This window comes from Octodon degus, unplaced genomic scaffold, assembly GCF_000260255.1.
Source record: "Octodon degus isolate 3935 unplaced genomic scaffold, OctDeg1.0 scaffold00046, whole genome shotgun sequence".
Taxonomy (NCBI): domain Eukaryota; kingdom Metazoa; phylum Chordata; class Mammalia; order Rodentia; family Octodontidae; genus Octodon; species Octodon degus.
The window spans coordinates 1,017,479-1,042,097 of record NW_004524622.1 but is presented as its reverse complement, the minus strand read 5'-3'; the positions used below and the strand labels follow the sequence as shown (position 1 = coordinate 1,042,097).

General features: G+C 38.2%; 1 protein-coding gene across 3 annotated transcripts in view; it reads left to right on the top strand.

The window, feature by feature from the left end:
• Rtkn2 (rhotekin 2) overlaps positions 1–24,251 on the top strand; it is a 74,823-nt gene extending 50,572 nt beyond the window's left edge. For all 3 annotated transcript variants that reach the window (XM_023716146.1, XM_023716147.1, XM_023716145.1), the window contains 5 exons: positions 5,624–5,730; positions 6,610–6,741; positions 17,061–17,226; positions 21,769–21,876; positions 23,136–24,251. In XM_023716146.1, coding sequence (XP_023571914.1) covers positions 5,624–5,730; positions 6,610–6,741; positions 17,061–17,226; positions 21,769–21,876; positions 23,136–23,671 — 1,049 coding nt within the window. In that variant the 3' untranslated portion in view covers positions 23,672–24,251. The remainder of the gene's footprint in view (positions 1–5,623; positions 5,731–6,609; positions 6,742–17,060; positions 17,227–21,768; positions 21,877–23,135) is intronic.
• The last annotated feature ends 368 nt before the right edge of the window (positions 24,252–24,619 follow it).

Sequence of the window (24,619 nt, the reverse complement as noted above, 5' to 3'; positions counted from 1 at the left end):
CGCTCACACCCTCAGTCCCAGCACTGGACCACAAATCAGCACAAGCTCTAAATTCAGCTGCCTCTGAAAAAGCATGGGCCTCGTGCTCACATGAGGCTTTGGGAGACACCTGGACGCAGACCAGAACAAGTGTGGAAGGGGTAGTTCCAGCATTTTCTTAGCAGTTGTTGAAAATCATTTGTCAGTGTGTCATCTCTGTGAAAGTAAGTAGTCTTTTATTTTCCTTTGGTTTTCTGAAGTTTCTTTGTGATAGAATGAAGTGTAAAATTTACTTATTTATGTGCCTGAGACTCCTTGAGCTTGTTTAAGTTGGTAATTGATGTTTCATCAGTTAGACAAAATGTCACGCATCTATTCGGAGAGCCCTTGCTCCAGACTCTTTCCTCTGACCTGTGTTTGTTTCCTTGCTGTATCCTCCCTGGTTCCAACCCATTGGGGTCTGCTTTCCAATTCTGTCTCTTCAGTGTTTCTCCAGATATTTTCATGACTTGGTTTTTTTCATTTCCTTTACTTTTGTACAGCTTTGTTGGATCTGCCTCTGAATCCACTCACCAGGGTCTTTGTTGCTTTTTTTTTTTTTTTTTGTATTTTAGGGAAGGGTCTACAGGGTATTCAGGGTCAGACTTGTAGTGCTATACCTGTTTACAGCCTCCCAAAAGCTGGGATTACAGGCGTGCGCCACCATGCCCAGTCTCCTTTGCTTCTATTTGACTTCCCACATCTGCTGTGTTTTCTCTATACCCTGTATACATTGTTAATATTTCATATTTTACATAAAGAGTATGCTTATTTTGTTGTCATGTCTAATATTTATACATCTAAAGATTTTTGTGTTTAGCTGGTCTCTCACTCTTGAGGTCTTGATTCCTTCTTACATATCTGCTTCCCTTTGCTGCTTATCAGTATAATTGAAATTTTGCAACTAGAACTAAATGGATGTTTCTGGAGTGCCCCTGGACCTGCTTTATCCAGAGCAACAGCCTAGGTTCCCTGGCAGCTCTGAGCCCTGAGGTGATAGGACACTGAGAGCAGGGTTGGTTTACTTGGAGTTCGCCACCCGCCTGTTGGTTGTTTGGGATAGGAGTTCACTACAAGGAGACTCTCCAGTTGAGCTTCTTGCTGTGCAGGCCCCTGGAATTGGGTTTCTCTTGCACTGCTGATCCTGCAGGAGCATTAAGTCTTAAACTCAGATCTGCTGTGATGGTAAGGATACTCGTTACAAATACAGTCTCTGTGCTCACTTTACTTTCTGGTTTTCTTTTGTCTTCCAGTTTGTCCAGATAACTTCTTGTAGTCTTGTTGCCTCTTCGTTCCTTTTGGAAAAAAATTATAATTTATTTTATTTAGCAGTTTTAGAAATTTTCAGTGGGAAAATTGTTTTGAATAGTCTAATCTGCCCACGTCCAGAATCTGAAGTCTGTAACAATGTTCGGATTATCAGTTATTTTTTTTTTATTTGACACATGTGGATATTTCTCTAGATCTACCATATGCGGTGTGCTTGTACTGTGTCAGAAATTGTTCTGAACACTTACAGAGAATCATCCAGTCCTCTGTTCTGCCTTGAGGAGTGCATGTATAGCAGCTTTAAAAGGAGTGCGAGGGAGGGAGGGTGCTCGGAAGAGACCCCGCTTCAGCCACGTTTTGTAGATGTTACAGTACAGCTCAGAGGCTGGAGGAGCAGCAGGGCACGTACCAGCGGGTGGCTGAGGGCAGCTGCGAACAGTCAGGGACGGCTGTGCTCCCTGGAGGTGCCGTAGCTGTCGTGGCAACCAGAGGAGCAGGCTCTGGGCCGTGGGAGGCCCGGTTCTTTCAAGCAGGTCTGCTGAGAGTGATGGGAAGGCGCAGCACTTGCAGAGGGCGCGCTGGTCTTGGAAGCCGTGACCTCAGGTGTCTGCAGCGGTGTGTGGCTAGGACTGCTAGGCTCTTCACGGAAGCGTTGGCGGCCAGCGGGGCGGGGCAGCCGGGGTGATGTCCACAGAGGTGCAGCGAAGGATTACAGAAACGCCGGAACCCACAACCTGCTGGCTGGAACGTGCCGACTGCACAGAGAAGTGTTAAGACACACCAGATGTGTTAGTATACTAGATTTTCCTAAATAAACTTAATGTTTAAATACTATAAAATGCCAAATATTACAATATTAAGGGGGGGAGATAGGATTTTTAAAAATTATGACTTAATTTTCTTCATCTTGCTGGTTGAAGAACATAGTCCAATTAGTATCTTAAGGCTTGTATTTGTCAAGAAAATTTTATAATCTTTATCAGGTAATGAAACTATATCATGAAGCCTAACATAGATGTAACTGAGATGCCCCTGATTTGTTTCTCTATCCTGTGGTTTTTGTCATCATCTTTTTAAAACTTTTTTTGTTCCCCATGTGAACCAATGAGTGAGATAAATCCTTTAAATACTGAAAAGTCAAACTGCTCTTTTGTTTCTTATTTTGTTGCATCGTGTCTTTTTACCTCCTTCAGTTAGAAAAAGAAATTAAGTATTCCATTACTGTGTTACCCAGAGGTAAGGCTGCCAAACAGAACGGTGTGGCTTGGGAGCAGCCTCTGCCAGGTGAGGCGCATAGTGCCTGTCGTGTGTGCAGTATCCTTTTCGGTCATCGTACTAACCCACCTCATAAGGAAGGGGGTTTTTAATGAAAAATTGATCTTCAGATATGTGATGTGGAGATACTATATTTTTTATTAGAAGTATAGACAGCTATTACTTTATTCCACGGTGGTCCCAAAGCTCAGTGCCGTAAGTGCCTGCCTGGAAAGCACAGAGTCTCAAGTTGGATGATTGATACAAGAAAAGAAAAAGTGACATGGCCCATGAAGACTGCAGGTGAAAGGACTTGTTTTCCTTTCCTTGTCATGATATCTGGACGTAGTTTAGCAGAGAGACACATTGTCACGTGTGGTATTTAGGTTTCAGATAGATTACTGGTTGCACAGATGTCCTGGGCTGTTCTGGGGATCTAAGGGTGTATGAGTTTATTTCTTTAGGAAATGCATTCTAAATTAAAACAGCTAACTTGCAAATGTTACAATGTAAACCATTTATTGAGATTTCTTATATAAATTTCTGATGTGTTACTCAGGTGCATGCCCTCTATAGAAGTTTTATTTCATTTCCTACCTCTTTTGGAAAATTGAGTGTATTTTAGTTTGCATTTCAAGTCTCTGCATGTATGTATGCACTTATTTCTCCCATATCAACCCTTTATTTCTAAAAATAGTTTTAACCACATATTAATAAAGCGTTTGAAAAGTGCTAGAAAATTTGTTATGTACTATTTTATAGTAGAATTTAGCTAAGTTGTTAAAAACTAGAGTTGTTCTACTTTATACTTTTCATTTAAGGTGTTCTTTCACCTTTAACTGATACGTTAAACCTTTGCTGCCTTGTGTTTTGTATAAATGTTTTCATCAAAAAACATGTTTTCCAGGGCCAGGGATATCGCACAGTTGCATAAGCACCTGCCTGGCAAGCGCAAAGTTCAAGTTCTATTCTTGGTAACAAAAACCCAAAACCAAAACCAAAACCCACTTTTTTCAGAGTTACTAAAGCTGTGAAGCAAATAATAATTAGAGCCCATGGCTAGCCATTCTGTGGGTGCTACACTGGAGCATAGTGGAAATTTTAGTCCTTTCTGTATGGACTAATGTGAACTGAAGGCCATGTTTTGGATTATTTGTAATCTGATACACAGAATAAATTATTCAGTACTTTCCATACAGATATGGAGAGTATGAATCCACCTGAATAATAGATTGAGGGAATGTCATATTTTTTTTGAAAGAATGTTTAAAAATTTGTAATTTGAATAACAAGCTCTTTCAACCTCTATGTATTAATGCATATTAACCATTAGCATAGCTAGATCACAACTACTTGAACTCAGGAAGTGTCAGTAGGTTCTTACTGTCTGGTGCTCAGACCTTACTCTGGGGTTGCCCATTTTTCCAGTAATATGTGAAATGATCCCCAGTGCAAAATCATACATTGCATTTATTTTCATACAGTTGTTTCCTTCAGTCAGGACTGTGTGTTAGTCTTTCTCTGAGTTTCATGGTCTTGACATTCTGATGATTAGATAGAGGTTTCATTAAAGGTCTCTCGATTTGGCGTTGTCTCATATTTCTTGGGTTAAGGCGCAGAATATGTATCTCTGACAGTGATGCCATGTTCTCTTTGCATCCAACCAGGTGGCATACATGTAACTCTGACTCATTTCCTCCCATGTCAGTGATGTGTCACTTGGGTTCCCTGGCTAAGGTGACCTCTGCCAAGCTTCTCTTCTGTAAAATCACTCCTTTTGTTTTCCACTTTGTAGTTCACACGTATTTATTGGGGGGAATGGGGTATTTAAAACTGTAAGTAAAAAATTATTATTAGACTTCTAAATTATGCATCGATATTTTTCTATTTTTATTCATTGCATCACCACCTATTAATATTGATTATTTTGTGGTTCAATTGTCCCAAATGTGGCTAGTGGGGACCTGTTCAAGGGTACATATTATTAGTCTTGGAGCACGTTCTTGCTCTCAGCCATAGCAGAGTACCTCAGCTCATCATGTGCTTCCCCACCATCTCGCCAAGGTCCCTGGTTGCCCTTCACACTTGGCATAGGGTGCAGATGCTGCAGTCATGCAGTGTGGGGGGGGTTCCTAACTGCTCTCAGTCCCTGATGCCCCTGGCAGGGTTGGCCAGCACCTGGGCCACTCTCCTGCTTAGGTCTTGGCGCCTCACTTCAAGCAGCGTATGTGGAGGCACGCTGCCCTCTGCTGGGCCCTTTTTCCTGTGGTAAGCCTTCCCCCACCCTAAGGTGCAGCTGCTGCGAGGGACCCACCCCACACACTTGCTCACAGCAGTCCCTCCCTCTGCTTGCGGTCCGTGGGTGCCTCACTCAGAACCCTCTTCCTTACCCTGCGTCACTCAGCACTCATTCCAAGCACGTCATAGCCCAGTCCCAAACCCCTGCATAGAGATCACCCTGTGGGCTGTGCCACTTGGTGTGGGAAGGGGACAGACCAGAAAGGGCTGTTACTTCATCTTGAGTTGCTGGCTGGAATAATTTGCTAATTCTGATAATGAGAATGAAGAGCAAAAAGTAGAATTTAAAAAACATAAATCACTATTAGAATTTTTATATTAAAAGATTACTTATATTCCTTGAGGAACACCAGTGAATAGTTACTTTTAAGATCGAATTAAATGAGCCAGGCATGGTGATACACACCTATAATCCTCACCCCCAGGAGGCTATGGCAGGAGGATTGCCACAGGGTCAAGGCCAGCCTGCAGTATATTGTGAATTCATGTACAGCCTGAACTACATAGTGAGACCCTGTCTCAAAAAGCAAAACATCAAGACTAAAACATCCATGGCTACTTTAGCTAATAAACTTAATGGGTTTAATATGATGTGTAGTCTTCCTCATATTTGACTTTGTCATTAAATATGGTACTGGTATTTGAATACGTAAGCCTTTACATGAAAAAATATCAAAGTATGTCCATGTATAAAAAATTGTAAAAAACAAAATTACAAAATGCATAATGACCTTAAATGAACAAATATTTGTAACTTGATTACTTTTCTTTCTCCTTTGTGTAGAGGAGTCTTCATTTTGGCTTCCCTTGTATGGCAACATGTGCTGCCGGCTAGTTGCCCAGCCTGCTTGCATGGCTGAGGATGCCTTTGCAGGATTTCTTAATCAGCAGGTTAGCAGACTTTAAATGCCCTACAGTTTTAGCTCCAATTGAGACCTTAATGTACAGGCATGTGTTTGACCTTCTAAACTGAGAGGGCTTTTTAAGTGCTATTTTTTTAATGTTATTAGAAGCTGTGGGAATGGCGAGGGGAAGGGTCTGGGGCCGTTTGAAAGCTCATGAGCCAGCTTGGTGCGCCTCGTCCTGCAGTTGCCAGGCAGTTGGCTGAGAGGCCTCCAGTGCAAAGGGACGACAAGGCTGCACCACACCTTGCACAGCTTTGGGCCCGGGTCAGGTTGCTGGGCTTCCAGAGCTGCTTCTGTGCGGCCTACTCCTGATTTATTTATAACCCTAGTTATTTATATTCAGTAAATAATTAATCAAGGGCTTCAGTGAATCAATAGCTTTTTCTAAAAGATTCCATTAAGACAGAGAAAATTTGCATTCTTACCAGGTAGCCAACATTTTCTAATGTTCTGAGAACAGTAAGGGAAAATTGTATTTTCGACATTAGGAGTTATTTTAATAATTTTCCTGAGTCATTTGATGAATTGCTATAGAAGTCTGAACAGTAATTTTTTAATAGGCTAGGTTTTCTAAAAGCTGCATTGATTTATGACTTTGTGCTTAAATTATGTGGTAATCACTAGTTTCATTTCGTTTAATACTTTTTGAGAATCTCTTCAGACTTTTCTCTGATATAAACTTACTCTTAGATTTTAAGCAAATGTGCTGTTTATTCTGTGGCTCATTATTGGGTACTTCTATCACATTTCAAAAAAGTTTTTAAAGTCTAATTTAACTTTGATAGCTTAAGTATTGCATTAAATTTGGAGTTATGATGATAATGATTTAAAGTTGATAGCTTCTTGATTTTTTTCTTTTTTCCAGCAAGTGATAGAAGATCTAAGTGTTTGGAGAAGGCTGTATTGTGTTTTGAGAGGGGGTAAACTATATTGCTTTTATAGTCCAGAAGAGATTGAAGCTAAAGAGGAACCAACCTTGGTAGTGCCCATTCATAAGGTAAATGAAATGCTGTTTTCAGAGTACAGGTAACAATGTTATATATGTTTGTTCTTATCTGTGTACTTTTAAAGGTCTAATTTTGTCCTCTAAAGGAAATACTATAGTTCCCAAGAAGAGCCCACGATACCAGAAAAGGTTCTAAATCAGAGGGTGTGCTTCCATACTTACAATATGTTTACATTTTTCATGAAAATATTTTACTAAGAATGATATGAATATAAATTGTTAACTCATGTCACACTGATGCTTTTCATAGTTAATTGCCAAATGAACCTATGAAGAGACATTCCTGAGTATTCCTTTGGACTTTATAAGCAACTAGTATGTCCAACCTCTGACAGGGCAGGAAAGCCTGAACATTCATTTAGAATAGTTGCATACTTTTACTGTTATAAAAAAATAGTACTTACTGCCTAGACAATCTGTTAGCTGTAGTAATATTTCTCACAAGTTTAATACAAAGGAGGCTCATGAAATTTATCAAATGTTTTCACCCAGAATTCTGTAAGAAGACTTTTAAGATAAGACTGACTTAGTGCGTCTTCCCCAGTGTCTTAAATTTATTTTCATGTATTGCTCCAGGGTAGTGTTTATTAGAAAAGTTTTCTGCCTCCTCCCCCACACTCTATAGTACTCCTAGAAGGTATTTCTGGAGCAAAATACAACATTTCTGCTTCAGACCACACTTTGTTTCTAGTTGTTTTACTTGCATGCCCTTAGAGTGGTTCAGCCGAAGGCAGTGTATGATAAAGTATGACCTATCCCATCTGTTAACTGTTCTACATTGTTTGATACTTTCTTTTACGAGAAAATATTTGAGTCACATTGGAGCTGTGTTCTTGAGAACATGTGGGCGCCAGTCTTCCAGTCAGCATGGACCTAGCTTTAGCTCCATGAGCTCTTCCAGTAATAATGTTTTCATCTGTTCAGTTTACATTGCTTTTTACCTGAAAGAAATCTTTTGCTGAGACCCTTTATTATATTTTCCAACAGATTTACCTGTTTTGCTTATGAAAAGCTTAGTAAGACACTTGAATAGTATGAATAATTAATACCTCAGTGTGATAATTCAGTGAATTTATTTTAGCCTACAAAGTTTTATTAAATGTATAATTTTATTATGAAAAGTCAATATATTTTCATTACTTGCCCACAGTTATTTTGTTTATACATTGTCGTTCATTTTTCTGTATCTTAGTCTTTTGAAAATTTCAAATATATAAAAAAGTTGGAAAAGAATAATAAACATCTGTATACCATTTACCTAGATTTTCAGCTATTAACATTTTCTCACGTGTTTTCTCTCTGGCTTTATATTTTTGCAGAATTATTTGAAAACCAGTTGTAAGCAGTGTAGCTCCCTGAATGTTTCAGCATGTTTCTCTAACACCAAGGACAGTTTCTTTTTAACCATAATGTTATCATGCTGATTTATTGTTGATATATTGTCTAATACACGGAGCGGATGGCCCCAGTTGTCCCCAAAATGGTGTTTTCTCATTCTTTTTTAGTGTTTGCTTCAGAATCCATAACTACAGTGTCTTTGTTTCCTTTATCTAAGTTGTGCCCCTCTCCTCTTGCCTTTGTTTGCATCCGTCATAGCAATGACACTTAGAGCCCAGGCCAGTTTCTCTCTTGGAGTATATGGACTAGTTGTTTCGCTAAATTCAGGTTTTTGGCAAGATTTCTGTATTTGATTATATATCTAACTTGGTGTTTTGGGGTTTTTTTGTTTTGTTTTGTTTTTTACTAGTTACCTATATAGTAAAAATGGAATCCCATTTATTTTTTCTTACATGTGTTACTGAATATGAATAGTCATAAACCAAATTAAAATGTAATCTCAACAAATAATTTAAAATTTGCTTTCCATGAAGGCAATTTTCAAGCTATTTCTTCTCTTGTGTCTCAGCCTTCAAGGCAGGCAAAGCAGGAATGGAATTCCTATTTTACAGTCATGTTCTTTCTGCTCTACAAGTGAATAAACAACCTCTCTAGAACTTGCCAAACTGGTGGGGAAAATTAGATGACACATGGTTTTCCTAATAGGTCAGGAAAACGAAGACAAAAATACATAGGCTTCTTTTGTTTCTTCATAGACATACTACTAGACTTGATTTAAAAGGCAAAATTAGGTGTTTTCCTGTATCCTTACATACTCCTGAGTCAGTTTTAAAGTCAGAAATGGCAATAAAATGAAGTTGTAAGCTTGAAGCTACAATAAACCTCTAAGTGATCTCTCAGGCATGTGTTGAATCTTTACCATTTCAGTTTAGGAGAACACTTACAGTGACATGCTTTTGCTGTTAGACCACCACACCTGTGTTTCAGCCCTAATGATAGGGATGTCATTCCAGAGCAGTCATAACAGTATTTTATGGCCTGACTGAGCTGACTGATTTTTTAATTGATTTTTTTTCCCCTAGCAGTAATACAGGCTAATGGCCAGGTGACTAATGGGACTGTACATCGCTCAGTGCCATCACCACAATAACTAAAACAAGCTTACTTAGAAATTTCTGTGGTTATGCCACAGCTGACTGTCACATACAAGGAGAATGATCAAGTTGGTGATTTGTGTGAGCACAGCATGGATCGCACTGGGCCCCCCAAACTAATGCTTTAACTGACTCTCGCCACAGTCCGTGACTTTTGCCTAAGTCCAAAAGAGTACTTTAGAAACTAAACATGAGATAAGCTCTGTATTTGGGAAAATCAGTATAATCTAATTGCCCATCTCAAAGTTGAAACTAAGTTCAAAATCTTCCATGCTCTGGCTTTATGACTGCTGCCTTAATTTTGTTCAGTGCTGCTTTCTGTCCTTTTTCTCTGTAGAAACTATCTTTTACATTTCCTGCGTACTCTTCCAATTTCTTTTGAACACTTCCTTTATGGTGCATGCCATTGATCTCCATAGTCCAAAAAGTCACTCTCCCAGTTAAGAGATACATCTGTTAATTTGTGTTTTTTCACTCAACTTGTAAAATGATTCAAATTCACAGAATAGTTAGATTAGAAAACACTATACTAAAAAAAGAAAAAAAGAAAACACTATACTGATTGATAAAGCTGGTGTGTACCCAGTACCAGCTTTATCAATATTTTCATATTAGCCTGTTTTCTTGATATATGCCCGTATTTTCTTTTGATCTGTGTAAACATAAGACTTCAACATTATGGTACCTGTTCTTTGAATACTTCAGCATGCAACTCTTAAAGATAGGGCTTCTTATGTATATAATTATGCTACTGTTATAATTAATTATAAACTTCATAATTTTCTTATTTCATATATAGTCCATATTCAGATTACCACAGTGTTCCCAAAATGTCTTTTTAACTTTTCAGGCTAGCAACATGCTGCCAGGTTCTCTTACTATTGCTGGTGCTGTCCCGCCAGCGTCAAGTTTCTCTTTAGGATGAGTTGATGTCAGTGAGCTGGCACCTCGGCACTGTATGACTGTTGTTGTGGGCCTAATAATTTTTCACTTGGGGGTTTATCATCTTAGGGTTTTCCTCACCTGGACTGGTTATAATATTGGAGACTCACATAACTTTCTCGTTTTCCTTCTACTCTTCCAAATATTACCTGGCCTTCCTTGGGAAAGGCATACTACTGTTTCTTAGGTAGGGTAGATTAGGTCACTCCTGAGAAGTCAGGATAAATATGCATTGTCTCAATCACTGGTCTTCTGAGTAAGGACTTTATGCTGATATTCTGTCGATGCTGATAATGCATTGTAAGAATTGAAAGTATTTCTTTTTCCTCCTTCCTTCCCCCAATCCCTTCTTTCATATTATGATACATTTATTGGTTTTGTCTATCCAGTATCTTAAATAATTTACTTTTAAAATGCAAGGTAGGGGGCCGGGGAGATGGCTCAGTGGAATAAGTGCTTCCCTGGCAATTGCAAGGGCATGAGTTCAATCCCTGGTTCGGCAAAAAAAAAAAAAAAAGATTAAAATGCAAGGTAGATACTTTAATTATCTTTATTTTTATGATTTTTTATTATATTTGTACATGTTTGCAGTTCATGTAGTTTATAGTTGTCTTGGGGAATGGTTATATATATATCTGGAAATTTCTAAAGGACACATGCTACTTTTGTATTCTTAAATAAATAATCTTTGATATATGTCATTTTGTTATTTTTTGCTATATAGCATGTAAGGACCAAGTAAAACTTAAGAATAATGTTTTTGTAGTCCTTAGTATATTCTCAAGGTTGAGCCTTTAAAATCTTTTTAAGCTTAATAGCATTGAATATTAAATATAAGTTAGAGTTCTTCTTTTGGTCATTTTTCTTTTATGGTTTAGAAAATAATTTTATTTAATGCTACTTTAAAATTATGTGAAAACATAAATTTTGCAGTTGTTTAAGTATATAAATAATAGTTCTGTTACTTTGTTCACAGGGTCTGTTCTCTAACTATAATTCTTGTCCTCCTAAATGGCATTTCCTGTAAGCCTAAGTTAGTTCATTAATTTTCATAGGGAGCCGTCTGTGGAAATAGTCACGTTAACGGAAGAAAAGCCTAAAAGCTGTTCCCCTCCCCTTTTCAATCCAAATTTGAAAGGGTGATTTACTTCAAAGTGATTACTTCAACTTCAAAAAACTTCAATGTGAATGTTGTTGAGCAAGACATTCTCAATAATGGGTGCTTAACTGAATCTCTTGTACAGTGTAGAAAGCATTTTATTAGCCAGAGTTTTATCCATTGCCAGTGGAGTGGGAGTGGGGTAGAAACGAAGTGTGGTCTTTGAGATCAATAGTCTTTTCTTGATTGAAATCCTATACATCATTCATTTTAATAATATAATCTGCATTACACAAATCAATAACACTACTTGGTATGCTAGACCTTTGATTCAGTTGTTTTGAAATTACTTTTAACTGTTATATTTATCATGGACCCTCGAAAGCAAAGTTATGAGGCACATGGGATTTTGTAAGATTTCTATCAGAGCCCTATCAACTATTCAAATTGTCCTTTATTAACTATAGCAAGTATTATGTTTTAAATAGTCTGTTTAAATCTGATTTTATTAATGTGTTTGAAAATGGTTATATCAGTCTGATTCCAAATCTTAAGGCTTGGTTTAATTTGTATTGTGCTTTACATAGATGAGGCATTCCTTGCCACTTACTATAGTGGTGTGCTTTCTTTGTCACTAGGCTATGAATAAGTTCTGCAGCTTGTTCTAAGCAGCAACATTTGTGTTTATTCCTAATTAACAGGACTTTAGGCCAAAGTCAGAGAAGCCATTTATCTTTACATGCTTATGAGGGAAGGATGAAAATATTGTCTGTATACTATAACAAAAGGACAGTTACCGTACTTACTTATTTTTGTCTGTTTGTTTGTTTGTTGAGACAGGTTCTCACTCTGTAGTTCAGGCTGGGCTTTAACTCACTGTGCAGCTCAGACCTACAGCAAGCCTCCTACCTCAGCTTTCAAGTGTTACAAGTGCATGCCACTGTGCCTGGAATCTCTTTTACATTTGTATGGTAGTTTTTAAACATTTTTTGGAAAACTTTAAGATTAATTATACAGAGAAAAGTATAAATGAACTCTTCTTTACCTTCAAATGTTGCCCTGCTCTAGAATCCTAGAAACTTTATTAAGCTGAAATATTCCAGTTATGTGACAAAAAATATATAATTTTTATAAGATAAATGTAAATAAATTTTTATGCAGATAAATATAAAAGATACTTATATCTGTGTAACTGTAGTGCCACATATATTTAATGTATCATAAAAAGTCTAGGCAGTGTTGCAGTTCTTAAGTTTTTGACACAGTTTTTGGATCAGGGCTCAAGAGTGGCCAACATCTGCTGCCCACTGCATGCTTGACTCTCAGCCTGATGCCCGGTGGTGAAGAAATTCATGCATCCCACTATGCTTTCCATAGTCTGGATTTCGCTTGCTGGGTCTTTCTCAACTGATGAGCGTTTCTTAGGTCCTTTATTTTATTAAGGATGCAACTTCCTAGTATTAACATTCTTTCTTCGTTTGTTAGCTAGGAAATCTCTATACCACTGATGTAATTACTCTGAGGTACAATTCTTACCAGGAAGGCAGGATAAATTCTTGGTGGTTTTACGTTTTTGTATCAGTTAACAAACAGTGAGATGATTGCCTAGTACCCTCCAAAGGTGACCAGTAAATTAATTTTTAAATATAGTGAATTTATAGATTTAATTCAAAGACAGGCCATGTATTAATTGCTATTTGATTATTGATGCTTTAATTGTTTTGTTTTTGATGAATGAAATCCTCTTTGGGTTGGCTTGTGAATCCTTTTGGCCCAGCCCTAGTAATCTATGATTTTGGAAAGGATAAAATGTTCCAGAATCATCGTACACATCTCTTGACACCAGCCTGGTAGGCAGGCATGTCTAAGTGATCACTCTTCCGTAGGAAAGCATGTTTCAAGACCTTAGTCAGATTGCAGTAACAGATTATTTAAGGTCATACAGTCAAGAGTAAAATAGGAAACTAGTCCTGGTCTAGTTGTTTTGTTTTTTTGGGATTTTTTTTTTTTCCAGAACTGGGGATTGAACTCAGGCCCTTGCGCTTGCCAGGCAAGCGCTTATTCTACTGAGCCATCTCCCTGGCCCCAGTGGTGTAGTAATTTTCAATTTATACAGAAATGAAAAGGTTAAAGAACAGTTTAAATAGAACATAATGAAAAATCTAAAGGAAAGTTTGAATTCAGTTCGTTAGGTATTTATAACAAAATTGACCCCTAGGATTATGTTTTTGCAAATTTCATTTGGCCTTCTCTGGGTACCTCTTCCATTTTATATAGTGGAAGGTTGTACTTACCTATCTGTTGATTTATTAAAGCAAACCCAGCTATCTTACAGTTTCATGATAATCTCAAATCTATGCACAAAAACAATAGAAGTTGACTTCAAGTCAACCGAACAGTTTGAGATTAGTAAAGAGAAGCAAAAACCCTTGTGTCAGATGGAGCACTTCTTTCTTAGAGCATATGTCTTCATGCATTAAAGAGCCAGTTTAAGAACCATTTCTACCCCCATGTTTTGAGACAGGATCTCACTTTGTGTGCAGAATGGCCTTGAACTTCCTTCTGTAGCTGAGGCTGCCCTGGACTCACTGTGATTCTCTTGCCCCAGCCTGCCCAGATGCTGGGTTACAGGCATGCACCACCACATCTGGCTGTGGGAACTGTTTCTAAGATCTGAGTCTATTGAAGTAAACCTTTTATCATTTTCTGAATGATTTGTTTTGTTTGTCATTCTTTTTATTCATCAGATATTTTTCAGCCACCCATTGGGTGTTAGGTAGTGCATTAGGTGGCAAAAATACTGAGGGGAAATTTGCCATTGGCAGCCTTCAGTCCCTCCTTACAGAAGGTATTTCCCTCACCTGTGCTTTTGATGGGGCTACAGTAATCACAGACCAAAACGCACCTCAGTGGTTCTGATCTCTTCCCCTTCTGCAAAACGAAGCCCTGAGCATCCTTACTGGCATCCGCCGACACCAGCAGCACTTTGTAAACTTCCTGACTTTCTGAGGAACTTTCTCTACCTACCTTTCCTGTGACATGTTATTTTTAGTTTAAAGTTTCCCTTAATTTAATCATTTTTGGTGATAAAATATAGAAGTAAATTCAAATTCTAATTTGAGTTTGTACTTTTTACAGCTTCTCACTTTTTAAAAAATATAGCGGTACTTGTGGTCACCCGAGTTACCGGTGTGTAGAGCATGTATCTGTGGATTTCCTTAGGAGGATATGGGTGGTCTGCCTCGTCACATTTTCTACATAGCAGGTTCATCTGTATTATCTTGGTAAAAACTCAGCTACCTACAAAATCGCATCTACACAAATCACATTTTCCTTATTTAAAAATTGAATCTATTTTAATCTCGTATACAAAAACTATAGTCAGAAATTTGTACTAAAATGAAATTCAATGGAAGGAAGCACAGTTTTAATGACAATTTTTTTTTAAGGAGACCGTTGGATGTGCCTTTCAGCTTGCAGGGATGCCATTTGGGACAGCACGTTTTATGTTGAATAAACAATGATTTAAAACGACATATAAATGATTATTTCATACAGTTTATTTCCAAGCATTTCTGTGTGTAGAGAGAAACTGTTACGTGCTAAGTTCAGAGGCTGGCCATTGTGCCATTACGGTCCTTAATGACAGACAGCACTTGTAGATTATTCCAGCAACAGGACAGAGGACTTGACGGTGGGCACCGTGCCATGCATTTTGTGATACTCTGAATGGTCAAAGTTAGGCTTCCTTTTCTCAGCACACATTTTTCCCCAGGTGATTTTTGGATGAGAATGAATTCCTTCTGAAGCGCCTCCTGTGTGGTGTGCCCAGTACTGGCCTGCCTGCATTTGCTCACCTTCCACAGAGTAGTTCTTCCTAACTGCACTTTTCTAAGACCCACTTAAGCATCATTTTATGTCTGTGCCCTTTGGTTGCTACTGGACATAATTTGTCTTCACCTTATACTCAACGAAGTGTAAAAAAAAAAAAAAATGGCTTTTTGGTTTTGTTTTTTGGGACTGTCTCACTATGTAGTGAAGGCTGGCGTTGCGTTTGCTTACGTGGCCCAACCTAGCCTCAGGCTCCCTGCAGCCCTCCTGCCTAGCCTGCTGCGGGCGTGCACACCATGCCTGGCAGATACTTATTTTTAAGTTAGTACATGTCTGCAGTCCATAATGACTACATTTCACTTCAGGGAATTGGTGTATATGCATGACACATTTCAGTTTTTCCCCTTTCCTCCACTCCCTTTTATTTTTCCAGTATCCTATTCATTTATTAATTTTATAAGACTTTAGATGAAGTGCCAGTGTGATAGCGCAGACCTGTATCTCCAGTATTTGAAAGGCTGAGGCAGGAGCATTGTTGCAAATTCGAGGCCTTTTTGGGCTACATGGTGCATTCAAGACCAGCTTGAGCTATAAAGTGAGACCCTGTCTACTGAAAAGGAGAAGACTTTATAAAGGTAATTGTCATATATAAAAATTAACAACCAGACTAACAGGCAAAAGTACATATAAAACATGCAAGCTAATTGGGCTAAACTAAATTAATTAGCTTTTATAATAGCCAACCAAATATTTTTCTGCATACCTACGAGGTTTAGCCATGTTCCTGTAGGACTTCCCTGTCCCGAATGGCTTTTGGGCATGTAACATTTCTGGTCTGATTGGAGATGTGCTACTAGGTATAAAATACAAACTAGGTTTTGAAGACAGAGTATGAAAAAATATTATAGAATATCTCAAAATTTTACATTGATTACATCTCAAAATGAAAATGTCTTGGATATATTGGGTCACATAAAGCACACTATTAAAATTCATTTTATTCTTTGTACTGTTTTCAATGTGGCTTCTAGAAAATTTTAAATCACACTGGATATGGCTCACATTATTGTCTACTGAATACTGCTGCCCTAAAACAGTGGGAAACTTATCATTATATAGTCAGTAAAATCCCTATCTTTGCATGACAGATACTTCTGTTCCAGACTTTATTCCCAGTTGTTAGTTTGGCACATGGTGTGGGAGTGCCATGTGGGAGCTACGAGCTCACTTTCTAATGCACGTGTGCATGATCAGGGTCATTGCAGTGTCAGGGCTGGCTCAGTTTGAAAAGGGTCACTGTTCACATGAATGAAATCATTACCTCTGATCAAATGCTGTATTCTGGACCTAAAATTTTTTTTAATATTGTGCAGATTACTTTATGGATCTTTAACTCTTAACTTTGTAAATGAATATTATATATCAAATAAATGTTAATGAGGAAAACATGCTTTGCTGCACTAAACCCTTAGTTATAGTTTTACTACTTTAGCTGATAGTTTTATAATATGTATGGATATTAGAATGAGAAACATACTTTACTGATTCAGCTTTATTACTGTTGGAAATATAGTTAACATAATCCACATTAAAGTTATGACATGCTGTACTCATTTTATTACTAATTTTAAGATGCATATAAAAGACAGCAAGCTCACTTAAATTGAGATAGGTCAAAACAAGTTGTTTTAATTTCCTAATTTAGTATGACTGCTATGTGTAAAACTTAGTGGGTTTTTTTTAAATAAAGCATTCTTTCAAAAAACTTTCTTGAGTTGAGTTGGAATATTGAAATTGTGAAAATTACATATTTTCATTTTCAAGTGATCAGCATTAAAACTGTAATTGTATCTTGTGTGAATATGGCTGCGAAGCAGTGAAACATTCCTTTGGCCATTAGAGAAAGATTTTTATCGTAAAACATCAATGTTTGTCTTAATTTTTAGGAAACCAGAATTCGGGCAATGGACAAAGATGACAAAAACAGGGTCCATAACTTCTCCGTCATTAACCCTCTGGCTGGACAAGCCGTGACTCATATCTTTGCAGTTGACAGTAGAACAGACCTTCACAAGTGGATGGAAGCGTTCTGGCAACATTTCTTTGACCTTAGTAAGTAGGCATTTGGATTCTCTAGTAGTATATTTGTGTGTCCTGAAACGTTACACAGTCTAAATATTGAAATTGTAACCTTAAGAGTTTGTGGTAAGAATTTTCTTTTTGCATAACAAGTTTATTTTTTTTAAAGGCATTTGGACAAAACCAAGCAAGCCTGTAAGTAGATTTTAGCTTCTGTCCCAGAAATGTTCTATTAAGTTTCAGCCTCTAAACGTTTTAATTCAGGCGTCGCCATCTTCAGAGCCCGCTACTTTTCTTCTGTGGAGTTAACTGCTGTTTCCTCTCTGTCACCTGGCCTAGTTCGTCAAGGATTTCTGTTAAGCCTTGATCTGAGGCCTTCCTGTAGCAGTCCATTTCTTGCCATTGGCATGCAGTAATTCTCCACTGCATTTGCTTTCAGGCTTTACAAGGGCTAAGTAACTTGCCCTGCCCGGCTGGCTGGCCCAGAACGTGGGCCGAGGTACTGTGCCTCTGCTCCGCTCCCACGCCCTGCTGCATGCTGAGCTCGGTCTGGGGTCCTGCCCCTGCTGCTGCAGTGCCCACCCGCCGTGGCGCAGCTGTGGTGCCAGTTTTCAATCCTCTTTAAAAAGCAATAAATGGCAGCATGTCGTACCTGCACTAAGTCTCTTTCTCCCGCTCTCTTTCCCGTGCCTGTCTCTCCTGCAGTATGCCTTCTTCACGCATTGACGGTCTTCTGCTCACTAAACAGCCAGACGGCATTTTCTCCAAATACTAGGTTTCATCTGCATAAGGCAACGTGTTTGATTCAGAGGATGCAAAGAGAATTAAGAACAAAATTCTTTTCCAGGAAAATGATGATCTTAAAATATTGAAATGTTCAGAAGGAGCCTCGTTTTTGTGTAACCTATAAACTCCAGATTCATTATAATACCATTTTCAATGTGATCCAGAGTCACTTTTTCTTGTCTCGCATTTGGTTTCTTTATCTCAATGATAGTGTCCAATGGCATGAGTTACAAAAGTAGCATGATGGTAATGTAAATCTTTAACTTACATTACTAAGCGTTTTGTTTGTTTTGCTTTGGTAGTGAGACAGAGTCTCTCCATGTAGTTCAGGCTGGCTTTGAACTCACCGTGTAGCCCAGACTGGCCTGGAATTCACAGTGATCCGTTTGCCTCGGCCTCCTAAGTGCTGAGATTACAGGCATGCACCACCACACTTAGCTTTAAAGAATTTTTACCAAAAGCAAAATATTTACACTGTAGCAATTATTTGTATTTACTGACAGTAAATTTCATAGCATATTTGCTATGTCTGTAGAATGATAGTCTGTAGAATTATAAAGTAGAGCCATTTCCATACAATGAAAAGTTATTACTGTAAATAAGATAATTCTAGAGGTAAGGAGGAAGAAACCCAGCTAGTGCCCTTGTAGAGCGCCTTGCGCTCTCAGTGCGTCACGTGTTTCTCACAACATCCCTGCGGGTTAGAGGTCATTTCACTGCACTCTAAAGCAAACCAAGGCCTACGGTGGGTTCTGGTGTGTGACCTGCACAGAGGGGGTCCTTGCCAGCCTCAAGTTCTTTGGGCTTGATTTCTGTAGGTGCAGTCCCCAGCACTCGGTGCATCAGCTTGTTTTTTATTTGAAAATTTCAACAGATTTTGGTGGGTAACATTAAATGACACCCCTTTATGGCTAAAGTTTTATTTTTTATTAGTGTTGCTTTGGGGAGTTAAGCATAATACTCCTTCATCCCTTTTCCTTCACCTGCTCCGTGACCCCTGCCCCCTCCGCCCATCTCTGGATCCCTCTCCCATTGGCGAAGGGTCTGTCTCGCCAGTTCCTACTGTCCTTCCTGTAGTGTGCTCTTTACAGTGTCCCAGCATGCATGCATTTTCCCCACGAATGAGTCCAGTTATCATTGTGTAAGCGTGCTGCATTTTCTGTATTCATTCATTCTCTTTTAACTGATTTCCTGTTTATCTGATTTACAGAGTTTGTCTTACAAAAGGCTGTATTCCTTTTAAAAACAATTCTGATGTTTTATACTTTCTAGGTGTATAAAACCAGAAAGGAACTGTGTGTGAAGGCACTAAGGTCAATATGTTGTAGTCTGGATATCAGTTATTATTGAGAATGGTCTCACCTGCTAGATCTGAAATAATTTATGCTAAAGTAGAGCGTTAGAAGGATTCAAATCTTAGGACATTTTCTATCAGATATAAAGTATGATATACCAAGAAGTAGAAAGATTGGGCTCTCAGGTCATCTGCTTCTTGGTATATCATACGTTACAGGATAGATGCTGCCAACCTATAGAGTTTTTAAAGTACAAATTCTATAACATAGAATACTTCAATTTAATTATACTTCAAAATTCATTATGTATGAGATAAAAATCAAAGATGGAAATGTTTATTCCATCCTAAATATTGACTTGTGCTTTAAAATTTTTATTTTCCTAGTGACAAGCATAGTTTCTACGATCTTACTTGAAGAGTAGTGGAGGCAGGTGGCAGGAGCAGAGCAGTGGAAGGCTGCCTTCGTAGCCGGAGCGCTCTTCAGCTCTTTGGCCATACCTGAGAGGGGAAGCTGAGGCTGACAGACTGAGCCTTCCCAAGCCCGTGGCCGGAAGCAGGCTTGGACGCTTGGAGAGGGGCAGCAGGGGTGGAGGCAAGGCGGCAGTAGGGCCAGAAGGACAGATTGTGATGTTTTAGAGCTAGCAGACATTTGAAAGGGGACTGACACTTGCTCTGGAGAGGAGTGTGGCCTGAAAGGCAGATCAGAGATAGAGTTAAAGTCGTCTTGGAGCTGATGTCATGGTTTTTCCCCCAAGTATTTAATATGTGTTGGCCTATATTAGCAACTTAGCAAAGTAGATCATTTTGAGTGGGAACATTATAATGTAAATAGTATTACGGGTAACTTCCTCACTATAGAGATGCCCACATGAACAAAGCAGTTCCATTTACTGTTCAACCTGCAGCCCTGCTGTTGGCAGGATCCTGGCCGTCAACGTCTGCCTGTGCATGCAGACTTCCTGGCAGGGCACAGGCACGTCTGCCCCCGTGGGCGCATCGCATTGCTCCTCTGATGTCAGCCGCTTGCGTAACAGTGGGTGGGCATTGTGTGCAGGGTCCATTATGGCCACTATTCTCTACCAGTTTAATAATGAAGTGGTTCCATCTACCAGTGTACACAAATACTATATAATAACTTGTCTAAGAATGTGACAGAAAAACATTTGCCACTTAAAAGTGAGTAATTTCCTAGCCCCCCTACTGCCAAGAAGAAAAACCCTGCCTTTTATTGTATTTATTTATAAAAAGAAATAGGGAGAGAAATAAATTGTCAGGTCTCACATCCTGCTGGATTTAAATTCTGGAGAGCAACCTTTGAAACGGTGCACCCAGGAACTTCCTTTTTGAACTGCTATGTGGGTTATTCTGAAGCTTTTACCAGATTCTGTTCTTAGCTCATAAGAAAGCATGCTGAGAGGTTCATTTTTTAATGTATAAACAATAAAAGTAAATAGAAAATTTAGCATGAAATGTCTTTATTTCGTAAGCTATAGGAAATGACCAAGTCGAATATTGAGTTAGGAATATTGAGGGCATGAAAAATGGAAGAGATGTAGAGCATCTACATCTCCTGGGGGGCCAATATGAAAGCGCAGGACCTGAAAAATGTTTTTATTAATTTGTACACACACAGTGTCTGACATAGATGTCATTCAGCATGGAAGTACACAATAAATTTGGTGAAATTAAATTTTTTAATATCCATTCAGGAGAAATAAATGTGAAAATTTTAAAGTTAAAACAATGAAAGAAAAAATAAGGAAACATAAATAAAAGAAAGACTAATGTATATGCTTAAATTTAACTTAACAGTTGAAACAACTTATTCCATGCATTGCTTTTATCTTATTTCATATTTGTAATGGCTTTGAAGTGTTTCTTAATAAATTAGACTCAGAAGTTTATGATTCTCTTTTTGGGAGAAAGGTTTTTATGTCTCTTTGGTGTAAGCAGATGCACAATGTTTTCCTAGGGTTACATTATTTCAAAAAGCATGAGAATGACTTTAAAGATATTTGTTAAGCCTTATTTCTCAAGATTTTCAAATTGAAGTTATTTTTTAAATCCACCATTTCTTATGTTTTTTTCCTACTTCTGGGCAAATATGTTTCTGCCATCGTGCACCTGTCAGCTGTATTGAGCACTAGGTATTTTAGTTTAATATTTAAAAGAAGAGAACCTTCACACACTGCACCAGGACGAAATTTTAAGGCAGCATGTTGGCTGTTTAGCAAAATAGTAGCTAATAGCTTAGAGATCTTAATATTTATGCATAGAACTTTATTTTTTGAATAGATTATTTATATGAGCAGAATTTGACTTTAAATTGTGAGTAATACAAAATTTCTTAAAAGCTTTTATACAGCCATGCTTTATTTATAAATTCACTGTTACTTCTCAAAGCAAAAAGTACCTATATCTGTTAAAAATGAAGAAAAATATATATATATATATATTTATGTTTTAAACTAGCCTGCCTTTCTCTTTTTTAGGCCAATGGAAGCATTGTTGTGAAGAACTTATGAAAATTGAGATTCTGTCACCACGGAAACCACCTTTGTTCTTGACAAAAGAAGCAACCTCAGTCTACCATGATATGAGTAAGTGGGGTTTGGCCTTTCTAAGCTGCAGGATAACGGAAACAAATTGTCTATGCTCAAGCTCCTTCTTCTATTGATATTAAAATGCTAAAATTTTCAAGGCACAATCAAAATGAATGAAAAAAGACTGTGATTATAAGCTAAGGAACTCATGTTTAATAGATGAATTAATACAAACTTAATGTATGCTCATTTTTCATAGTTTGCTCAAAATCAGACAAAAATTTTAAAATTTAAAATGAATAAAGTCACTGAAAATAAATATTAACTGAATAGCTGATAAAATTCTGAAAATACAAACTTTCAGATTCTATAGTGTAATCAGTACTTTTTCCTGTATTTTGTTGAATTTGTTCGTAAGTAGTTTTGATAGATAAACATTCATAAATGGAAGCTTTCATCTCTGGTCAAAAATAATGAAGTCTAGTAATCTAGAAAATTTTAAATTTCTTAATCTATTAATACTCTGTTTTTCTACACTTTTAAAAGGTGTTTATTTGTCCTTGTGGGAATTGTCTTAGTGAATAGTTTAGTATATAAGCACGAGTCAACAGTCGCTTCTCTTCAAATTTGCCATTAATGTACCTGCATTTGTATATACTTTAAACTGCTAGATTAGGAATAATTTGTTTAGGTTTACACATTGGAAAAATACCAGTAATTCCTTCAGTAGACATTTATCTCTGTTCCTCTATGTTTTCCAAGGAAAATTTCTGGGGTCCTTTGAGACAGGGTCTCCGCGTGTGGTTCAGGCTGCTCCCTGTGCAGCCCAGCGGGCCTCAGGTTCAGTGCTCCAGGGGCTGGGAGTGCAGGAGGCGCAGCCCTCCCTGCTCCAGGGACAGTTGCACCCTGCACGCTTATCACTGAGATAGAATAAAGGCTGCACTCTCTTCCTGAGGTTTTGATTTGATGTTTTTTTGTTTCTGATTTGTTTTGCTTTTTTCACTTTACCAGAGACTTTTCTAGTCTACAAGAAAGAATACTGATTGAATTATAATTATCACAGCTTGTATATCAAGCTTTCCTAGAAAGCTCATGTGTGTATAATACATAGTACATGTATGAGGCACCATGCTCGATATCTTTGGGTTTGGGTTTTATTGGTTAGTTATTTTTATAGGTAAACATTTTATTGGTTACCATACTCTTAAGGTTTTGATGGCCAATATAGGTTAGTAACTTCTTAGTTTGGGAAATCGTAAGTTAAAGCGCAAACTCTTGAATTTTTCCCATCTAATTTTTCCTTAAAATTATTACAGGCATTGATTCACCTGTGAAACTTGAAAGTTTAACTGACATAATTCAAAAAAAAATTGAAGAAACAAATGGGCAGTTCCTACTCAGTCAGGATGAAGAGGTCTCCCCACCTCCTTGGGCATCAATATTTGATGGCAGTCACAAGATGAATGTCCAGAAAAAGGTGTTGTCTCCTGCGGTCAAGCAGTTAAATGACGAGAAAAGGAAAAAGAGACGCGCTCCCCTCCCTCCTCCTGACAAACCTCCATTCAGCTTGAACACGCAGAGCAGCGCAGATCAGCCGGCTGAGGACGACAGGGGCGGTGCAGGTCCATCCCAGGCCTGGCCTCTGGACGGCAGCCCAGCAGCCCGGCAACAGGCCTTACAGAAACCGGTTGCCGCTCCTCGAAAACTTCTGCCTGCCAGGAAAAATAGTTCCTCTGACGGTGTGCACACAGGCACTCAAACCAGTTTTGAAACTAAGCCAGTGCCAGCCCCAAGGCAGAGATCCATCAGAGGCGTTTTGGACCCCAGGTCGTGGTTGCAGGCCCCAGGGTAGGAAGCCCTCGCAGTGCACAGCCCTGAGCAGGTGCTGCTGGGAGGCTAATTCAGAGGCCTGGGACGGTGTAATGTGTGGAGCTCTTTAGGTAAATGCGGTAGCAACTTGCATAAAGAATAAGCTGTTAGGTACAGAAAAAAATTGTGTAATGAAATAGATTTTAATTTCTATTAGGGTGTAAGTGATTTTCCCCATAGAGTATAAGAGGCAGTTTCTAGACAATATCCTAATTGTTGGAAGGGTTAATTTATTCCTAAACTAGTACCAAGCAGTGAATGAGCACTAAACAGAAGAAACCATTAACATTACTTTCGGGGAGAGACTGTCTAGTAATTTAAAATGTGTTACATGTGAGCCATATTCTCATTGTGAGAATGTAAATACTAATGGAATGTTTCAAAGCTTTTATTCAAGCCACAAATCATAGAATCCACCCAAGAAAACTTTCTTCTTAGCGTTCTGGAATTCTCATCTGACAGCTCACTGGCTGTCCTCTATTGTTTAACTTACCAGTTTATGGGCTTGACCTTTTAGATTCCTGGGACAAATTTTGAAATATTAAACTGTGTTTTCAAGAGAAGCTGTAATGTGCTACTCAGAGTTGTTTCTTTGATGCGCCCTGAATCCTTAACTCTCACAAGCATGGCATTTCTTCATTCAGAGTGACGGTAGGTGAAGTGTTGTGACGTCCGCTTTGGTGTGTGGTACTGATTGCATTATGACTGTGGAGTCTCAGGAAGTGCGTAGCTGATTAGCACCTTAAAATTTAATACTTATTTGAAAAACAGATGGCAGATTTAAAAAATCATAAAAGTTGGCCATGGTAATAATTTTCAGAATTAATCCTTTTAAAATTTTTAATTAGTTTCCTTTTTCTAGTAAGGGTTGATGTGTGCTATTGACACTACTCATTAAAAGTGCTATTCTTACAACAGTAACACTGGAATC